Source organism: Sinocyclocheilus rhinocerous, unplaced genomic scaffold (assembly GCF_001515625.1).
Source record: "Sinocyclocheilus rhinocerous isolate Xijiao unplaced genomic scaffold, SAMN03320098_v1.1 scaffold953, whole genome shotgun sequence".
Taxonomy (NCBI): domain Eukaryota; kingdom Metazoa; phylum Chordata; class Actinopteri; order Cypriniformes; family Cyprinidae; genus Sinocyclocheilus; species Sinocyclocheilus rhinocerous.
The window spans coordinates 931,132-952,639 of NW_015643169.1; the positions used below are offsets into that span (position 1 = coordinate 931,132).

Here is a 21,508-nt window from a genome sequence, read left to right on the forward strand (position 1 = left end):
CCTCTTTAAAAAATGGAAATTCATTGGTCAAGATGAAGAAACAAACTCATCTACATCTTGCATGCCCTGAGGGTGAGTAGATTTTCAGTAACTTTTCATTTTGGGGTGAACTATTTCTTTTAAGTCTCTACTAAGTGTTTAAACTCAGGGAAACAGGTAAGGCTTCAAGGCTTCTCCGTCGGGTCTGTTTCTCATCATTAGCTCTCTGACACCTGTCTGACGCCACTGTCCTCGGACACCTGCGGCACACATGAGTGCTCCTGAAAGTCGAGTCTTGTTATCAGCCTGCCGGTGTGTAACTGTAGCTAGCGCACAGAACTATGAAAAGCCCCCGCGGGCCGGAGATGCGGTTTCACCTGACCAGCCGAGCATCCAGGCACTTACTGCACCGCGTGTTGTCTGAACTCTGATGAGGACAGCATGAATGGAGCATTCTGGTGAGCTTCATGTCGTACATGCAGAGATTAGTGTGTGTTTTGATATGGGGTTGACTGAGGATTACGTAGCTGAAGTCAAAGGTCTACATCTATGCTTCATTAACCACTGGTTCCCTAGCAAGTACACACATTAGGATGACGAGGTTGCTGTTTAAGCTGAAAAATATCTCCATTTACAGCACTTTGGTAGCTTGTCAAGTTTTTGAGGCAGGTTGTGTTTGATCAATCAAGTTTGATCAATCGTGCTTAAGAATTGCACCATCGTGGGAAACCTGGAAATATCAGGGACTGGAAAAAGTAATGGTAATCCTTTAAAAAATGTCTATAGTAAATTAATATTCCTATTTGTTTTGCAGTTCTAAAATGTTTAATCGACTGAAGATTTGTTCTTTTGTGAGTGTAATCTGTACTCAGTAATAACAAATGATTGGAAAAGTCATGAAATTCATTGGCCAAAAGATCTGGGAACCTTGATTTTCCATTCTGTTTGTCAAAAGATGTTTACTAAATCATAAACCTCTTTAAAAAATGGAAATTCATTGGTCAAATGTGTTTGAATCCATAGGATTACAAATTCGCTGTAAGAGACTGCACCGTTTATGCCTGTATTGTATTTTGTTGCTTCATTTAGAGCCAGGCTGGCGTCCCGTCGCCAGCACATGGAGAACAGGTTTAAACTGCAGCAACAGGATCCTCACTGTCCTTTTGTCTGCTCGATAAACATGCTTATCAGCAGCCTGTGTGCAGAAATAAAGTCATCTGAGAATACACCTGAACTCCAGCTGAACCCGCTCTCCTCTCTGCTTTACTCCGATTCTCTCACTTTCATCAGTTATTCTCCTTCCCAATCAGTACGGACACCGATACAAAGTATCGCTCGCTGTTTCAGACACTGGGCCTGAGAAAAGCCAACCTGCGAAGGCCAAGACTATTGTGCTACCGGGGCACAGATTCTGGAAGTGGATCAATGTCCTCTGGTGTCTATGCATGTGTGTGGGAAACAGCAGTGTGTGTGTGTGTGTGTGTGTGTGTGTGTAGTTGTAAGTGATAGATGTTCTAATTTGTCTGTTGTGCTTCACCTGATGTTGACTGATACAGCTGGTCTTGAATCTCTCCCGCAGAAAGATCCTGTACGGGACACAGTTTTTGCAAGAAAAGAAAAAAATGACGTGTTGGAAAATGTCTGTAAATTTACCCTTTGATTTATTAGGGTATTTTGGGTCATATTTTTTAGCATTTTTCCGAGTCGGCAATTAATAGACTTCAATATGTGTTCTGCACTGAAAATAAGCATGGCCATTTACATTTATGTAAAACATAAGCTGGTCCTCGAAAGAAAGTAGTTAAAGATCTCTGATGTGGGCTGAACATAGACTGTATAAAAACATGGATGTAGTGTCCGTGACGTCACCCGTTGGTTTCTGAAGAGAGTTTTTGAAGCTCAAAGTGGGCGGAGCGGGCCGTCACCATCTTGGCAGCGCGTCACTCCCAGATAATCGAAAATGGGCAAAGAGGCGGGAGCAGGTTGCTGAAACCACGCCCACCTAGTTCAATGGTGGTGACAGCAGCGGCAATCTACCTGTCACTCAAGTGGCCACGCCCTTAATTATGCAGAACTTTAAGGCTTAATATAATTTAAACGGATGAGTTATAAAAAAATGCACCCCCCTCACAGTTGTCATGAAGGGCAAAATTAACATGGGGAGTCTATGGGACTGACTCCCTTTTAGAGCCAGCCTCTAGCGGCCAGTCGATGAATTGCAGTTTTAGTCACTTCCGTGTTGGTTTCACAAGAGAGACCGGGAGGTTGCCGCTTGGGGCTGAAGCATAATTATGTATCTGCTGTTCTGGAACCGCTTTTAAGGATCTTTTTGCTTGCTGACCAGCTTAGTCAAGCTGGGAGTGCAGTTTAAACAGGCTGAGACTTACAAACCAGGGGTGCGTTTCCCAAAAGCAACTATGGTCGCAAGTTCCGTCGTTACTAAAAGAGTTCAATGGAACTAACAACCATAGTTAGCTAACGATGCTTTTGGGAAACGCACCCCAATTTAGGTTGATTTAGTTTGATTTCTTTACCAGGGAAATGGGTTTTTAATGAAACACTACTGAGATAACCCTTCTTCTGAAAGGTACAACTACATTTTAATACCATTTGATTTAGTGAACGTTTCTTCTGAACATTTTTTCATAGGTGTCATTTCTGCTGGAGACTAAATGGAATAGGCCTTAATCAGGTTCGACATACTGAGTTTGACAGGTGAAAACGAGATTGTCACTGATTCTAAATTACATGACAAAAATTGTAGTTAGTAACATAATCCATTGCATTACATATTCTAAGTAATATAATCAGATTACTTTTGACCTAACTGATTTATCACATTGATTTGAATACAATAATCTTGTTCTATATTGGTAAACAAAATACAAAGAGAAAGAAAATAAATTCCATTCGTTGTTACTAATAACATAAAGCGCATTAAACATTATGTGAAGGTTTCCCAAACTGGGGTTTGTGAAGAGACTGCAGGGGGTTAATGAGTTTAATGAAAATAATAAAAATGTAAAATTAAAATTATTTTTAAATAACAAAGTAAAATACTTGCCAAAAATGATGCAATATTTGTTTACCTGCATGTCATGTGACCATTAACCATATGCAACCAATAACTTGCATTTTAATGTGTTTGAAAGACAGCCTTCCAAAGACATAGTAATACGTTGTTAAATAAGCCACTGAGTGATTCAAATAAAAATGAATGCATTCATCAGTAGTTGATGTAATTTTGAAATGTTAAGAAAACACTTAAAATTGAAATGATTTTTGTAAATTCAGTGGTCAAATGCTGTGTGGCATCTTTTCTGTGTGACTAAAGCCCCCTAGTGACTGGTCTTTGTGTGAATGTCCATAAAACTGGAAGACTTTCTCAATGGATATAATGCTGTTTTAGAAAGGAATATTCAAAAGATGAGAAAAAGATTTAGGGAGAATCAATACATTTTGATAATTAAAATAATGTATTGCTATTGGGCGAGTAATCCTATAATCAAAAAAGAAACTAGTTTGATTTAGGAGTTAACAGACACATTCTGTACAAAAAAAAAAAAAAAAATCAACCAAACCATTAACGGAAAAGGAGAAAAATAAAACATAACTCCCTCTTTTTTTTTAAAGAGGAAAGAAAAAAAAATCTTCGATGGGAGTGACGGACACCAATCCAGAATAACTCACATTTTTATTTGTTAATTTTCATAATAATAATAATAATAATATTTATGGATAAATGTAGTGAAGAAACTCGCTTTAAAATCGTTTCCATATTTAAACATTTACCAAAAGTTTGGCAACGTCCATATATTTATATGTAACTGTCATTCTGATTATAATATCTCAATAGTATGATTCATATGTAAACAAGAGAATCTTAACCCCCCAAAAATCATATCTACATGCACAACAGAAAAAAAGAGAGAGGGAAACCCTCCCGTATCATGCAAGCACATCACAAGACCTCGACGGTCTTCGGGAAAGACATATTTAAGCGTAGTCACCGTGCAGCAACTGGCGCGAAACGCCGGTTTGCGCGGGAGAATCACATTTAAAGCAAAACAGCGGAGTGACCGAACGCTTCGAGTTTATTCATCCCCACTGAAAGCGTCCGGTTTGGTCTCTCCTTTTTGAACAATCGAATCTTTGAAATGACGAAGGAAAAGAGAAACTGATCAGTCAGTCAGATCTGATTTTGCGAACCAACTCGATTAAAGCTTAGAAAACCCCGAACCCACAAAACACACAATCTGTCCTTCAATCCCTAATATACAAATATAAGCTACTTAGGTCTTTACAATGCTGCCTGCAGTCAAGTTGGAAAAAATTAACCGTAAATTTCCACACACAAATATTCAAATCAGGTGTTATTGTGGATTCAGTTTGCCACAATATGCACTGTATCCTCATATGTAACTACAATGTCGAGAGGTAAATCAAAATTACTCGTTTGCGGTGTTAAAATGATAATAAATCCAGAATACACGCATAAAAATGTCCAGAAGTTTTACTGATGGCACTGTTCCATCCTACAGTAACGTGGTGTGATCTGATCGTCCCTTCCCACCCGGCTCGTGCGATAAAACACCGGTCTTAAAAGTAAACCATATGCATATATGTGCACAACTTCAAATATATTTGCTTTTTATCCTATAGTCTACTGTATATGAGAAAGCAAGACGGTAGATGAACTCCCTGACAATATTAACACCGCACACGTTACATACACTCACACATTTTCGGTAAAAACATTCAAATCGGATTTGCATTTTGCATGAGATCTGAAGCAGATATTTGCTCAAAAGAGGTGGAAGCAAAAAAACAAGCTTGATGATAAACTTTTTTTAATCTCCCCATGACATGAAGAACATCAGATAGCGATTCCAATATTCAGCTATTGTTAAATCCCACGTATAGGCCTATGTTTCGATTGGCACTTCATGCTTGAAGAGTGTTGTATTGAAATCAAGTGTCAAGTCATATATATCGCTCACATACACATATTCCCTGTAGACCTAGATCATCTTTAAAAAAAGACAGGACCAAAATAAATACAAAAATCCCCCCTTCAAAAAGAAAAATAAAGAACATGCATACACACACACACACGCTCACACACACACCCTCCTCTCTTCCTTCTCCACCACACTGAGTCGCTCGGTAATCGATAGAGAAATCGTCTCTCTGACTGTCCTTAAATACCCGAGAATGTGGACAGAAGAATCTCATGCTCTATAACACTTAGGATGGCAGGCGTCACAAGGCTCAGGGAGTACAGACGGAGAACAGAGGCATCATTCAGAGAAATACTTCCATAGAAAGAGAGAGAGCAAGAAAAAGAGCGACAGACAGAGAGAGAGAGAGAGAGAGCGTGTTAGCGGAACATCTGGAGCTGATTCTCAGAAATGGAGAAGTGAAAAGAGGGTGTTCAGTGAAGGGCCTGTTCCATCTTTTCACACGTCCACCACCATCTTTTTGTGAATGTCTAAGCCACCAACCACCTGCGGAAGAGAAGGAAAAGGGTGACACGAAAAATGTCAGTGCATTAAAAAAAAAAAGCATAATAATTTGATGGCAATTTTTTACTGTGCAAACTCTTATAGCACATTAATTAAAGCACCACTGCTAAAACATACCAAAACTAAAAACATAAACTGGAAAAATATCAATAACTAGTCAGTTGTTCGACACATAGTCTACTATTGCAACCCACTTTAGAGACAACTTTAGATTCCAACAGTTGAAAAACAGCAAAAAAATTAAAGATATTATGGTAAATACTATTATGAACATGTCAATTATATTCATATTAAATGTTAATTATTATCTTTAATGTTCACTTTACTAAAAAATCTATAAATTCAGTCATTCATGAGTACTGGACAATATATATATATTTTTCAAAATCATTTAATAGAAACGGACACGTTTTCCATTTAATGCAGGAATCATTAAAAATAAAATACACTCTGAAACCGGTAATAACCAATGCTTGGGTTAAAATGAGTGATGCACCAAAATTTCGGCATCCGAAAAGACTCGTTCAAAAATTTATTTCGCGTTTCGGCCAAAATCTTTGACCAAAATTATGTTTAAAGGGGTGGTTCAGTGGTTTTTTTCTAGGCTTTCTAGTTCATTGTTGGAGCTGAGCTGAATGAGAGAGAGAGATGCAGAGCGTGTGCAGAGCAGGGGACGCGAGGAACAGTATCAAGAACCGCTGCTTTAGAACATTGATTTTGAAACTTGTGAATCCATTAGAATCTTTAGAAGACAGAATCGCGATTCATATATGAACAGATTTTTACGTGCACCTCTAGATTTCACTTCCTCTTCTCTAAAGCAGCGCAGCATGGCCTCGCCCCCCTTTTTTGCCTTTTCCCGAGGGCGGGGTTTATCTGGGTTTGTGACGTCACGTACCCGGGAAGTAACTTGTTTTAAGTCCCTACCAGCCGTTTTTTTTAGAAAGACGATATCTTCATTTGCATTGAACTTTCAGCTTCGTAACTTTGCAGATATTGTTTATGCTCAAACAGCAACATTATATTAAGAACTGCTGCTTTTGAACATTGATTTTGAAACTTGTGAATCCATTAGAATCGTTAGAAGACAGAATCGCGATTCATATATGAACAGATTTTTACATGCACCTCTAGTTTTCTCTTCCTCTTCTCTAAAGCAGCGCAGTATGGCCTCGCCCCCTTTGCTGCCTTTTCCCGAGGGTGGGGTTTATCTGGGTTTGTGATGTCACGAACCCGGGAAGTAACTTGTTTTAGTCCCTACCAGCCGTTTTTTTTAGAAAGACGATATCTCCATTTGCATTGAACTTTCAGCTTCGTAACTTTGCAGATATTGTTTATGCTCAAACAGCAACATTACACACTAACTAACATTAAAAATGTGAAATCGCAATCAACCACCCCTTTAATTAGTGCTTCTCTGAGGGCGTGTTTTGACTATGTCAGCATTTTATTTGTGCACACAATGTGGATAAGCTACAACAGGTAAACTATGGAAAGACGTCAATAAAACAGCTTCTAGAGAGGAGAATTTTGCTAAATATGCTCTATTACATAGTCTTTATATTTGTTCTGTTGTCCTCATTATTTCATATACATATAATAAATCTCATGAAAACACGGTTTTATTACAGACACAGTTTAAATGTTTATATTTTAATAACATATTGGAGTAGAAACAATTATATCAGAAAGTTGATAACTTGATTATTCAATTGGTTATTAAATAAACTTGAATTTTTAGTTTCGGTAAAGTACTTCTGGTGCCTCACTAGTGAAAATTGACCCTTTGTTTTATTTTCAGCTTATTTTCTCTTGCAGCAAAAGCTGAACATGGCAATTGCAGAAGAAAGTGTTTGGTGTGTCAGATTTAGCTGTATCCCAACATTAAAAACCAGACCCAAAATGAAATGACTCACAATGCAGAACTCCTCGAAAGATATCCTCCCGTCCCCATCCTTGTCTGCGTTGATGATGGTTTTGTCGACGATCTGCTGCAGCTGGGTGTCCTTCAGGTTATTCCCTACCATCATCTTCAGCACCTGGAACAGCTCACCGTTGGATATGTAGCCATCCTTATCCATGTCATAAATCCTGAACGCAACTGCAGAAACAAAGAAAGAGTGAAAAACCTGCCAGAAAGTGTGATCAAATGCTTTGCTCCAGTGCACTACAGACTAGTTTTATGAGGGTTTTTTGTGTTTATTTTGGTTTGGCTCAACACTGGATGAACATAGTTGTACTAAACACTTAAACTTAACTAGAGGAAAGTGTTGGTGAAATTCAAGACTGAAAGACACTCACAGCGGAGCTTCTGCTCCTTGTCGCCCTTGACGCTGAACTGAGAGACGCCTTCAATGAACTCTGCAAGAAAAAACACGGAAAATGGGAGTGTGATTTACACTCTTCACCTTTAATCGGGTTATGTTCATGCATCTGAACTCCTCTAGAAAAGAGAGCCTCTGAAACCAGCATGGAACTCTGGTAAATCTTGTGCTTCCACAAAAGTGCACTGGACTTCTCAATGCAACAATTTCAACTGAGATCTGGGTCAGAAAATGAACACACAATCTTACATTTCCTGTAGGAAATATCAGTTCTTCCAAAAGAGTTTAGCCCTTTGATTCGCATGAAGGCAGTTATGAATGGTTAAAAATATGCAAGGAAAACAAGACCAATCACAATTCAGCATGCAAATGAATGCAAGCAAAAAGCACCAATCGGAATCCAGTATACTTTGCAACGACATCACCATCTTGCTGCGTAGACGACACCCCCCAAACAATGTACACTACACATCAACTGAAATAAACAGATATAAACCTTTAAAATCCACTTCTCCATTTCCGTCTGTGTCGAATATATCGATGACTCGCTGCACCAGCGGGTTCTGCTGCAACTCGGGTAGAGACATAAACTCCTCCACGCTGAGAGAACCCGAGTTATCCAGGTCGAGTTTCTTAAACCGCTTTCCTAGTCTTTTAATCTCATCAGCATCAACTGAAATAGAGAGAGAGAGAGAGAGATGGACAAATAGTGAGAACAAGTCATTTCAACACAAAACACAAACAATACATCCTTTTCTCTTTGATTTTCCTTAGCTATAACCATACATCCATCTTTAAAATGTCAATTTAAAACAGCTTCAAAGATTGCACAAGTTTTAAAACACGCACTCGCACACACAGGGACGCAATATTCCACATCCAGGGCTCTCACACACACTTCCATTCACCTTTGGGTGCCATCAGAAAGCCAGAACTCATCCCAGAATGAACCTTACCCAGTTTCTCCTGCCTGGCAGTCATGGTCATCCCTCAGAGGACTGCTGTTCAACTACAGCTCGCTCTCTTGTGCTCTGTGGTCCGCTAAATGGCCTAATCTCATTCACACAGCCACGTGGTGCACACCTCCAGTAATCGGCTGCCAGGCGGTTTGCTGATAGCACTGTGCAGTTAATCGAATTAAAAATCGAAATCACAATGTGGCCGAGAGCAGCGATTCTCAACCTTTGTAACACTTCAGGTCCCTCGATGTCAGAGGCCCCAATACATCTGTAAGAAAGTACTTGTACTTCTGCATAACTCACTCTGCTCAACTAACATAGACATTTTAAAGGAAATAACGATTAAAAATGCTGATATAAATACTGAGGTCAAGTGTACCATTTAAGAAGACTAAACATGGTAAACATGGATAAAATGAAAGATTAATTTGAATTTATCACTAATTTAATGATTAATTTTAGATTTCTCATTTGAATTTTATATGCTTTTCAAAAAAAAAAAAGTTAAACATTAAAAAAATATATTAAATACAAATGTCTGGCATGCTAATTTTAAGTGAGTGCAATTGTGTTAACACATTAAAATCACTAAATGGAAATTTACAAGATTTTTTTATTTATTTCGCTTTAATTTATATATCTTTGCATGAACAAACAGATCAAATAAAACATTTGAAGTTTTCAGCCATTTTAAATATAATTAATATAATTGTAACAATTGAAAGTTACAATAATTTGAATATACATGAGGTACTGCATACTCAGAAATTCAGAAAAACTAAACTAGTGTCTTCCATTGAGGACAAAAGTGAATATCTGGGTCTCAGGACGACGTTTAAGTTCTTTACAATATTCCAGTACAATAACATAATATCAAGTTGACTTGGTTCCAAAAAATAGCCGTTTCAATGAAAAGCAAGCAGATGAAAAAAGAGCTCTGCCTTACTGGTGTTGTACATCCAATTATTCTCTGAGACACAAGAGGTAAAGAGACATATGCTGATTTCTGCTGTGCTATTTTGAGTTTGTGGACACTTCTCTGATTACCCTCAAGCGGATGATGTAACCGCTTATTTTTCATATCTAATAATATGCCATAGATTAACCCTGATACAGCTAGTGCCAATGTGTGTCATTAAACCAGGTGACTGTATTACACCATCATGCATCTGTCGTTCACCGAGACGTCAGGACAAAACATGCCAGTGTCACAGTACAAATACTGAAAGTGTTATTTACGCTACCTAAAGGTGCGTTCAAGGCAACAGAAGAATAAAAACAAGAGCTAAAGTTTTCACGCTATTCACTACGGCCCATTCGGCATCAGCAGGGGCAGTTGCATCACTGAGCCACAGTATTCAAACAATGTTGAGATGGGAGAGCCAGAGGGGAAATATTTATAGCGGTCATGCTGATCCTCCATGGTTGGTCTCTCACCCTCACCCACTGTAATGGCTGATAAGTGCCTCTCAGAAAAGCCCCCTAGCAACAAGGACGGTCAACCCAGCGGAGGGAGAGCAGCGGTGTACGTGCTCATTAGCGCATGATGGTTTATAAAAATGTGTCAACTGCCGCAATATCATTTCTACCACTGTTTTGTGGTAATAATTGTTTCACTTTAAAAATGTGTCTAAGGACATTACATTCTGCTCCATTTAGTTGTTTTTAAACATAAGAACATGTCTTAATGCTTTAAGAAAGCTCAGTACAAGTTAAGCTCAACTTACAGCATGTGGCATAATGTTTTTTAAAGATAATGCACTCCTATTACTTATGAATGGGAGAAAGTGCAACATGAAATGAGGTGGAATAGTCCCGCCTTAACAAAAGAGCCAATCACTAATTGATAAAGTCATCGCATCACTGCAGCTGCCTTTAGAAGCTCCAGTTGCTATAGAAACAGTACTTCTAGACGCACATGCACATTGGCAGGTCTGGCCTGAAAAATAAGGTTTTTAACGCTATTTGAGAGTAAGAAACAATTTACGGGACTGTTGTCAGATTTCATTGGTGAATTCAAATATGAAATTTAATCATTACCTTGGTGAACAGCTTTGGAGAATTTGGTGTTTCCCCATTCAAAGAGATTCAAAGAGCTGTACTTGCAGGACTGAAATAATAGCTGCCTGAGAGGCATTTCAAAGATGGCCACCGAGTGAATGACTTTCCTAAAAGGGACTTTGTTACCACTGCAGATATTCATTTTTATTTGCTCTGCCTTTTTGTTAAAAGAAATAAGGGCATCTGGGTTACAGTGAGGCACTTACTGCACAATGGAAGTAAACGGAGTCAATTTTTAAATATTAAAATACTATCAATAATAAAGTAAACAATGTGTTGCATAATAACTATACTTGTGTGTGTAAATCCAATTTTATTTAAAAATTATTTAAAGTTTTATAGCTCAACTAATAGTTTTATCAAAAGAATTAATGCAAGTGCTTACATTCATAAATTCTGCTTTTAAATGATCCAAATTTTATTTAAAGTCGAAATCGTTTTTGTGGTAATCAACATTACACTACAAATGCTACCCAGAATACTGCTTTAATTATACAGGACGACCTTAACACCAGTTCAGACGACTGACTGACTAGCAAATTTTGAAAATGCATAGTTTTGCACATCTCTAGTAACCTAGTAATTATGACCCATCATAACGATGCAGTGCTATATTGTTGTGCTCAACCTGGTGACCATCTAATCGCTTGCATTTCACATAAACAGTCTGTGTTTGCCAGATGCATTTCATCTACAAAAATGATTTGGGACAATGTCATAAGTGTCCTGTTACCACAGTCACTAACTGGAGAGAGCTTGTGGTTGCTAAGCACCCATCTGACCAACAGGTGGCTCAGTTTCACAGCAGCATACTTGTTCTCACCCTGTTACAGCCCTGCAAAATTAATTACTGTTGCCTCTTCATTCTGCAGCAAAACCTCTTGGGAATGAAGCAATTAATCTTTCACCTTCATCTTGACCTCCCACTGCTTTCAACATTACTGGGTTGAATGAAGAAGAACTGATCACTGGATTTGTCAGGTTAGTGGCATGCCAGCGTCAGATCAGATCTTTAAGAGGTTTGTCCTCTTATTCACAGGACACATACATGCAGCTTACTCTTTGCTGTGCACTGTATGTATCAGTAAGACTCATCTTAATCCAATGGTCTTCCCTCTGTGGTCTTGGAAACCTGTGCCAGTGAAGTTGCCATAGCAACATTAAGGGAACCCTGTGCTTGTACCCAGAGAACTCTGGGTAATGTAGTTCTACATAGCTGATCTTAAGTGGCTCAATATAAAAAATGATAATGTTCACATACGCTGAAAAAAAAAAAAAAAAATTTACTAGAATTTCGAATCGAATTTCACACAAAATTGCTTAAAATTAATAAAGAAATGACAAGCAACACATTGAATTAAAAATGACATTTTCAAGTAGAAAGACTGAAATAGTATTTTCTTGTATTCTAATTTGTTTCATTTACAACTTCATTTTTATTTTACAGTGTATTTAAAAAAAATTACAAATTTCTGCACATCAGTACATTTTATCTAATCAAAAAGCAATGTCTATTTGTGGAAAGGTTATGTAGTAACAGTTACATCCAAATGCATTTCTTAAAGGGACAGTTCACACAATAATGACAATTCTGTGATCAATTACTCTCTCTTATGCCATTCCAAACCCGTATGACTTTTTTTTTTTTCTTAAAAGTTTCTTGACCCTATAACTTTTACTGTTGAACATAAAAAAATATATATATTTTGGACTCCACTGACATTCCTAGTTTGGACAAAAATATCAAAAATATATCTCCTTTTGGTTTGGAACAACATGATGTTGAGTAAATGATGGCAGAATATTGATTTATGGGTGAACTGTCCCTTTAAATAAATGGAAAGGATAGGCTCTAGATTTTTCAGTCAAGCACTGGTCAGCACTTTTACATTAAAAAAAGAGGTGTCAACAGTCCAAAAGCTCCTCTAATGTGTTTGTCAGTACTTACAATGTCTAAAATAGAGCAGAAAAAAACCCATAAAAAAGAAACCTATTAAAATTGGACCATCACCTCGTGTTCTTCTACTCACTCCCACCAACTCTAAAAATAAACAGGCTCTTCCTGCAGCCCCGAGACTAACCTTTACCAGCTGGAGGCATTTATAGCCCTTATTTCCACAGTACGCCACCCTGTCTAGTCTGGTTGCACTAGCGCTGGCCCTGCTCCAAACCCGGAGAGCCCCACTGATCCAGGGGATACCCTCTGCCTCACATCTTGATCTCCAGCTGATCCCAGAGCAACAGGCACAGGTGTTTAAAGGGCCGGACTAGACTACACTGACTGCTTAGTCTGATCACCCACCACGAGCAACATGTAAGTGACTAACCACAGGTCATCTGTTTATGATGTGAATGTGCAAAATTTAAAATTTAAGTTAAAGTGCCCCTATTATGGATTTTTGAAAATTACCTTTCATGCGGTGTGTAACACAGCTCTAAGTGAATGAAAAAATCCTGCAAAGTTTTAAATCTGAAAGTGCACCGTGTATAAAGTTATTGTCTCTCAAAAGAAAGAGTCGACTCTGAATCATTGAAACGAGTCGTTTTTAAAACGAATCCCAAGCCGTTTCATGTTGACGTCAACATGAAACATTAGCATATTGCCCGCCCACTCGTTGGTCTTTTCGCATTGGTCTGAATGAAACTGCAAATTCATTCTTTGCCACTAGGTGCCGCTTTTGGAGATAAAATAGCGGTTTCCCCGGTAACGCTGTACACAAAGCAGCACTGCGCTCACAAACGCTGCTTTATCAGGCATTACAGGCATGATGCAATGAAACGGAGACCAAAGGAGGGGTTTGGAAAAATGAATCGTTAAACGAATCGTTTGGTAGTCGTTGAGCAAATAAGGTAAAAATAAATGTATATTATAAGACAATGAAAGTGTTTTTTGACCTTGCATGCATGTCAACCTATTGTTCGGGACTCCCAAAACCAAAATATGAACCTTTCATTACCCATAATAGGGGCACTTTAAATTACTAAAATTAAAATGACTAAAACTGAAATAAAAATTAATGAAACAAAAACGCACAATATGCACCAGATGAGCTGAACACACTTTCAAAACCGTGTATTTGCCTACATAATACGTAGATCAATAATTACATAATCACTGTTTTCTATATTGTTGTGGGTTTTTTTTTTTTTAAGAGTGCTGAAACAAATCCAGATATGGACGGGTGGTGTTTAAAACATCGTTTTAGACCTAGCACTTAACCAAAAATAATTTAGCTCAGAATTTTGCTTAAGCTACATAAACTATGACTGGATTTACCCCATTTACACAAAAAGTATGCAAAAGTACCTAAAGGTTTTTTTTTGTTTTTTTTTAATGACACAAAAATTTGTAAAAATGTACTAATATGTATATAAAAAAATTAATGTTAACAAAAATAAAATGCTTATTTTATTAGTATTTTATTTCACTTAGTAATTTTCATTTAGTTTAAGTACTAAAATTACTAAAACTGGAAGTAAAATAAAAATCAATACAAACTAAATGGAAATAACTAACAAAATAAATAAAAACAACAAAAATATTACAACATTACTAAAAAGAATTTGTTTAATTAAATCTTTTTTTTTTGCTAGTATTGTTGATACCTATTTACTGATGCCTCTGTTAAATTTTTTTTTTTTTAAAGTAATTTCTGGGGTTAAAATATGTACAACATTAGTAATTCAGCATTACTTTGTGCCATCATTTTCAACATTTAATAGGCCCAACTCTTAAAGAACATTAAAAATATATATATACTTTTAATTTAAGGGAACTTAATACAATCTTCACTTAACCCATTATAATAAATGTCACATTTAGCTGTGGCTTTTATATAGTGTGTTATATATAGTGTACATAGTAATACAGTGAAGTTGTCAGTATCAGCTCTCTCTCTCTCTCTCTCTGTTTAAACGAGAGCTGTCTGTTACTTTTTCCCCCACTAAGTTTATTTTGCACATTCATTGTCACAATAAATAAGCACAATTACTAGAAACATTTGGTATCAGTTTTTTAATGTGAGGATCGATCCTTTCGATACAACGTCAGTATCACAAGTATTCACACTTATTTCTGCAACTAGAGCTGCGCCTCTTAATCACTGATATATATACAGTATATGGGAAGAACCACTGAAGTTTTAGTTTGACTCGCTGATGCTTCAGTACCTCTGGTGAAATTAAGGAAACAAAAAAACAAATACAATTTGAGGTAAGATGTAGCAACAGCCCAAAATACTTACAGTGTGAGCACATCTCCAAAGGATAACTTGCCTCATTTCCCTGTAGAGAGAGAACAAGAGTCTGAATCAGCATGACAATGCACATAAAATGTTACTGATCAGTCCTACAGGTTCTGTAAAGCTTGACAGACATAGAAAAAATATCCAAAGGGGGCGAAGTTCACTTCTAACAGCATAATCAATTACTCGGCCTCATCAAATATCTCAACAAAGCATGCCATCTATTATAAGCTACTGTTTACTCTAATGTAAAAGTCGATTTAGTAATCTTTGTATGTTCTCTCTACATGACATACAGCTGTCACACGGTGAAAGGGTCATCAGAGTCACAACTATGGCTCTTAATGTGTTTTAGTTAATTAGCTAATCAGATTTGAGGAGTGAGTTTACAGTGCTATGCAGGAGGCCATCAGTCTCAGAGAAGAGACTGGATTTTGCTGTGTATAATACTGTAGATGACATAGACACTACATAATCAATGATCATATCAGCAATCATCCTGAAAGGGAAACTGCAACATCCTTTACTAATGACTTGATTGACTTAACTCATCAAAAGCTAGAGCGAAGTGTGGTTAATGGCTGATGACTCAAAGTTTGGTAAAATGTTTTAATGTTTTTTAAAGTCTCTTCTGCTCACCAAGGCTGCATTTATTTAATTAAAAATACAGTAAAAACAGGAATGTTGTGAAATAATATTACAATTTCTAATAACCGTTTTCTTTTTTTATATATTTTAAAATGTAATTTATTTCTGTGATGCAAAGCTGAATTTTCAGCATCATTACTCCAGTCTTTAGTGTCACATCATCCTTCAGAAATCATTCTAATATGCTGATTTGATGCTCAAGACACATTTCTTATTATTATCAATGTTGAAAACGGTTGTGCTATACATTACTATACCTTTTTCATTACTAGAGGGCCACTGGCAAACATGTATTGACCACAATATAAATGGAAAAAGATTTCTAGCAAAATCTAAATTGCTAAATCTCTAGCGACTGACACATGATAGAGTCATACCAGCCAAGCATTCCTTTGTCATACATTAGAGTGGAAATACACACTGCAATAAGCCAAGAAAGAAATCAGGACACCCCATCACCATCCAGTTTCAGCACACTGGGACACGCAGAAATAGCAGGAGACAGAGAGAGAAGAGAATATATACCAGAGAAGAAACGTAGAGGAAGAGGAAGGAAAGACAAAGAGAGACACTGTAACAGGGACATCAGAGCTAAAAACTCTCTCTATTAGCAATGCAATTCTGCCCTCGATTTAATGCTAAAAGATTAAAATTATGTTAATATAACCTATATACATACACTATTGATTCAAATTTTAGCGTCAGTAAAATGTTTTTTAAAGAAATTCATACTTTTACTCAGCAAGGACACCTTAAATTGATATAAAAGTGACAATCAAGGCATTTATAAATATACAAAAAAAATTATATTTCAAATAAATGCTGTTGTTTTTAACTTTCGGTTAATAAAAAAAAAAATCATAAAAATTTATCAGTTTTCACAAAAATACTTAGCAGCACAACTGCTTTCAACATTGATAATAATCAGAAATGTTTCTTGAGCAGCAAATCTGCATATTAGAATGATTTCTGAAGGATCATGTGACACTGCAGACTGGAGCAATGATGCTGAAAATTCAGCTTTGATCACAGGAATGAATTACATTTTACAATATATTCAAGTAAAAAAAAAAGTTATTAATAATAATAATATTTCACAATAGTACTGTTTTACTGTATTTTTTTTTTATCAAATAAATGCAGCCTTGGTGAACATAAGAGACTGCAAAAAGAGCAGCTTGGACATTCTGATTAACATCTTGTTTCGGGTTTCATGGTAGAAAGAAAATAATACAGCATTAGAAAGAGTAAATTATGAAAGTTTTCATTTTAAAATGAACTACAGATGAGACAAGAAGAGGGCAAGATTTCCGAAAAAAAAAAAAAAAAGGTCGAAAGGTGTGCAGTCAAAAATCAAGTTGTTTCAAGTCAGCAAGAGGAATGATGCTTTCATTGAGCTGTGTGCTGAAGGCCTGTTATGACTTTCAGGGAGAATCCAAATCTGCCACAACCTAATAGAGAGCGGGACAGATAAACCGGGACATCACTGTGCCTAGACGTTTCTAGTGCAACTTCCAGAATATCTAGAGCTCTCCGTTAGACGTTTATTACATAGTTTCATAACTTACAAAGTGAAGTCCCTGTGCGACTACATACTAGAGCTATTTCATGACGCTAAAATAAAAGGAGACGTTTTCTAATATTGTTCTAAGATAAAAATTCAAGCACACTGACAAACCATGTAGTCGAGATAGTAAAGGGGGTGTATTTCCATGCTGTGTGTACATAAGTGTGTGTATTTGCACATATGGTGTAGAAGTAGATTAAACAGTGTGTGAGACAGGTCACTTGAGTCACTGCGTGGTCGAACGCTGTTCACTGACTTCTCTAGTTTACTGTATTAAACATAGCCATTTCAGTATGTCCCTCCCTCTAAAATTAGTTTGAGCGCTCACGTGCACTACAAGCAGACAGTGTTTTGCCATAGCTAGTAGGTTAGCTAAGGTTGAGTGCCCTGTGCTATTTTGACTTTAGTGGTAGAGAGACAGCAAATGAACTTAAAGTGGATTGAGGGTTTAGGATTACTTCATCTGGTACGGTCTCAAGTATGAGCGAGTCGACAGGCAAGGAAAGATGTCTCAAAGCAAAAGAAGAGGTGGAGGAAACTTTCATACTAATGTAGCAATGTTCGATTGGGCTACGTTTTACTCTTTATGACATCACAACACTCCCAATCACGTCCAATCAAGAAGCTCCTTCAGTAAAAACGCTTATTAATAAGACATCAGGATCATCTGAAGCAACTGGCTTCTGGACAGATTTCTTTACTTCCATGACTTAGTATTTTTCCAGGAAATTTTTCCAGTGCTATATGTTTGAAGAAATACTTTAATGAGTGTTCTTTGGGTATACCCAATAAATACTGCATTTATTGCGTATTTTTAAAGGGAAAGGTCAGGTGAAAAGTAATGATTTGAAATGAATATGCAAATCATGCCTTTATCTATAAACATTTGGTTAACAGATGTTCACTTGCATAATTTAGCAGACATTAAAAAAAGCATTAAAAATGTAAGCATGAAATGAAAATCTATTTTTAAAATGTATGTTATAGATCTTAAAGTGAATAATTAATCTGTGCATGCATTTCATTTTTTTTTTTTTTATGTTTTGACCTCATAATTTTGAATCAAAATGTCAACTGGATCGTCTGGTGAAAATGGCAGCCTTCTCTATGGGGTTGTATACAGGACTTCTGCAATGGACCATTTTCACAGCTTCTGATGATGCACTTCTACAGTTATTAACATTGTAAATCTAGTTAAGTTTTTATTTTTAATGGTATTATGGCACTCTCAGCTCCATGTTATGCATTTTACTATGTTAAAATCTATTCCACTCATTTTCCACCCAAATCAGTGTTGGAATTGTGAAAAAAAACCCTCAGATATCATCTAGGCCTGACTTTAAGGCACTACAGAGGAAATGTTTGAGCCCAGAGTCTTTTGACACAGACAGGATAGAAATTAAAATGCAATATAGACATGGTGTTGGTAGAGTCTGGGACTAGGCTAAATCTGGGTCTGTGAAGCTAGTCCTTGGAGCATGTAATCCTATGCTATGCATCCCAAGTATGCATACTTTCCTATTCTTTGAACGGAGTGTGGTCTTATAAGGTAATTTGCATTGAAACACAGATATGCAGACCGAGATTCTCTCATTGGCCGAGCTGATTAAACAAAGTGTGCTCATTGCAACTAGTGTCAGTTCCAAACTTTTATATTGTGTCTCTCTTGTTTGCTATAATTAATTATACATATATCTGCATTGTATCGGCCACACTGCTGATGATAGCAATTTGGTGTAAATTGAGGTTAGGTTTAATATCCGTACCACACAAACAACAGGCCCACAGCTTCTGACCAATGAGCTTCCATTATCTGACTGGTCGCTATAGCTCACTAGAATTTTTTTTTTAAATAAATTATTTTTGGTGGGTCAAGACTCAAAAATGGATTGCAGTTCTGTTCGGATAAGGTCACGGACAGCAGTGGAAAAAACGCAAATACAATTAAATTTAACCACATAATCATTCATAGTTCAAATATCTACTTCCCATGTCTTTCATTTTTATCTCATATGGCATGCATCCATTCAAACTCTATTTTGGCACAAATTCATGTAGGGAGGGATGCACCGAAATTTCGGCCTCCAAAAATTATCACATGCCCTGATAATAATAGCTTTGTAGGACTATACATTATTTGGATAAATAGTAGTTATATCTGATCCTGTTGCATAGAACTGAATAAAAATAATATATTGATATTTAATATATATACATTATCTGTCCAATTGTATTGTTACTTTTAATAAAAGTGTGGTTATTTTGGCTTGTGTTTTTTAAATTCAGTATCATTTAAATTATTGAGTTAAATTAAAAAGACTTACAAAATTACTTTATATTATTTAATAAAATAATAAATAATTACTACAAAGCATTTTCGGTTTCGTTTTTGGCCCAGAATTTCGGTGCATCCCTATTAATCAGTAATACAGCTAATACTAATATGACTTTAAGGATCTTAAGGATATTTGCCAGTTTTTATAACTGTGGATCGCTCATTTCTTCAGCTTTGATTTCAGATATGGACTGAACTGCATCAACATGATTTTGAGATACGACTGCCTCTTATGTCACTGAACACTGAACTCATTAAATGTCATAACATATACAAGACTAAATATTACAATGAGACCACATAAACACAGTTCATCAACAATATTTCTAGATTTAAACATCTGAATACTATCTGTTTGGCCAGTGACACCTAATAAACCCACTCTCAAATCATAATGTCTAAAACCTGGCAAACTACTGTCACATCATAACCAAATATTAAGAAACACAGATGTAATCTACAATGCTTGGCATGGTGGTAATGACAGCAGTGTTCGGTACAGTGATTCAAATTAATATATGATGTGAAAATGATTTTATGCTTTTATGAAAATGCAAGCAAGGCAAAATTACCCCAGTTTTAACACTTTTTATAAATTAAAAGTCTGGGTCGACAGACAAGACCAACAGAAACATGGCAAATGTAAACATTTAAAGGAGGAAAAAGTAATTCTCAAAGAGACTGTAACCTATCATTTAAATGAAAAAGCATACATTTACAATGACCCCAGGGGACAGAAAATGTCCCCAAATTTAGGAAACCCCATCTTATGATGAATGGCCCAGCAAACTCAAGCTTTTCTGAAGAATCAACCAGTCGATTCAAGTTGTCAACGGATCTATTTGACACGCAAACCAGCTCTCGATCAGCTTGACAGCCGTATCGATCGAGTAGCAGCTACTAGCTGCCATACAATGTTTCTCTTTCCCCGCCGCGCCATTATATTTGATCCCTGCTCGCTCAAATACAGTAGTTACACCGGAATCTATAAGACAGCGATGTGTTTTCTGTGTGTTTCTCCGTTCATAGCGTACAGAGCCTAGCAGCCCTGAACGTGGGCCACACTGACAGCCATGGCTCTGTTTTATCAACAACGGCTTTGATCACGACACCGCGAGCGCATTTCCAGCCAGTCACGGCAGCAAGAAACGCGCGTTAAACGCCCGAAGCGCAGCAGTATCGGAAGTATCGGCTATCTCGGATATATTTGCAGCGGTTTAGCGAGTGCTGTAAGGGATCCTTACCATTCTGTCGCCGGGGTTGTCTTCGCCTTGCGCAGAATCTCGCGGAACTGAGCGGGCGCTCTCGGTGACGGTTATTTTTCTGGGCGAGGAAGTCGCAGTAGCGCGTCGCTCGGATTTTGTCCTCGGGCTTTCAGTCGACGGATGACGGATTGACTGCAGTGGCTTCGGTAGGTCCGCAGCGGAGGGGGAAGAGGCAGTGGGTTGAGTTGGTGGTGGTGGTGGAGAGAGAAAGAGAGGGAGGGAGCGAGCCGAGCGGAGGGGGGAGGGGCATATTAGAACAGCACATCCGGGTATTTCTGCCTGATTTGCTCTCTCTGTAAATACACTAGCATTTGCATCATTACCGTTAATCAAATGAGTTTGCATCTCAAGTCTGAAAGAGAAACCTAGTAGCTGACTTTAATGAAGAGGAGGGGATGGACTGGAATTTATTTCATACTAACTTCACAGATTATTTAAATGTGCAAATATAGGCCTAATTTGAAATGGCCTTTAGTATAAATTCATGTTGAAATACCCGATTATTTTTTTGTAGTTTGTAATAAATATGATTGGAATTATGGCGAAATACAATCACATAAATACATTTTTAAATACATTTCATGCTTTATATGAAAATCCC

At 37.1% G+C, this 21,508-nt stretch overlaps 1 protein-coding gene across 2 annotated transcripts; it reads right to left on the reverse strand.

The window, feature by feature from the left end:
- Positions 1 to 3,597: 3,597 nt before the first annotated feature.
- Positions 3,598 to 21,245, reverse strand: LOC107757036 (calcineurin subunit B type 1-like). 2 transcript variants are annotated; one of them, XM_016574386.1, is made up of 6 exons: positions 20,887 to 21,245; positions 15,093 to 15,132; positions 8,325 to 8,501; positions 7,806 to 7,865; positions 7,421 to 7,605; positions 3,598 to 5,486 (listed from the first exon to the last, which is right to left on the reverse strand). In XM_016574386.1, the coding sequence occupies exons 1-6, from the start codon at positions 20,887 to 20,889 to the stop codon at positions 5,439 to 5,441; spliced, it is 513 nt and encodes a 170-aa protein (XP_016429872.1). In that variant the 5' UTR covers positions 20,890 to 21,245; the 3' UTR covers positions 3,598 to 5,438. The 2 variants fall into 2 exon arrangements, with proteins under 2 accessions (XP_016429872.1, XP_016429873.1); XM_016574387.1 differs by lacking the exons at positions 15,093 to 15,132; positions 20,887 to 21,245 and adding an exon at positions 8,785 to 8,865.
- Positions 21,246 to 21,508: the final 263 nt, after the last annotated feature.

Bases quoted from the DNA above. Each gene is read 5' to 3' on its own strand.
- LOC107757036 (XM_016574386.1), bottom strand. The intron at 7,866-8,324 runs GTTTATATCTGT...TTTTTCTTGCAG, and splicing joins TGGAGAAGTGGATTTTAAAG to AGTTCATTGAAGGCGTCTCT. The intron at 7,606-7,805 runs GTGAGTGTCTTT...TTGTTTCTGCAG, and splicing joins CAAGGAGCAGAAGCTCCGCT to TTGCGTTCAGGATTTATGAC.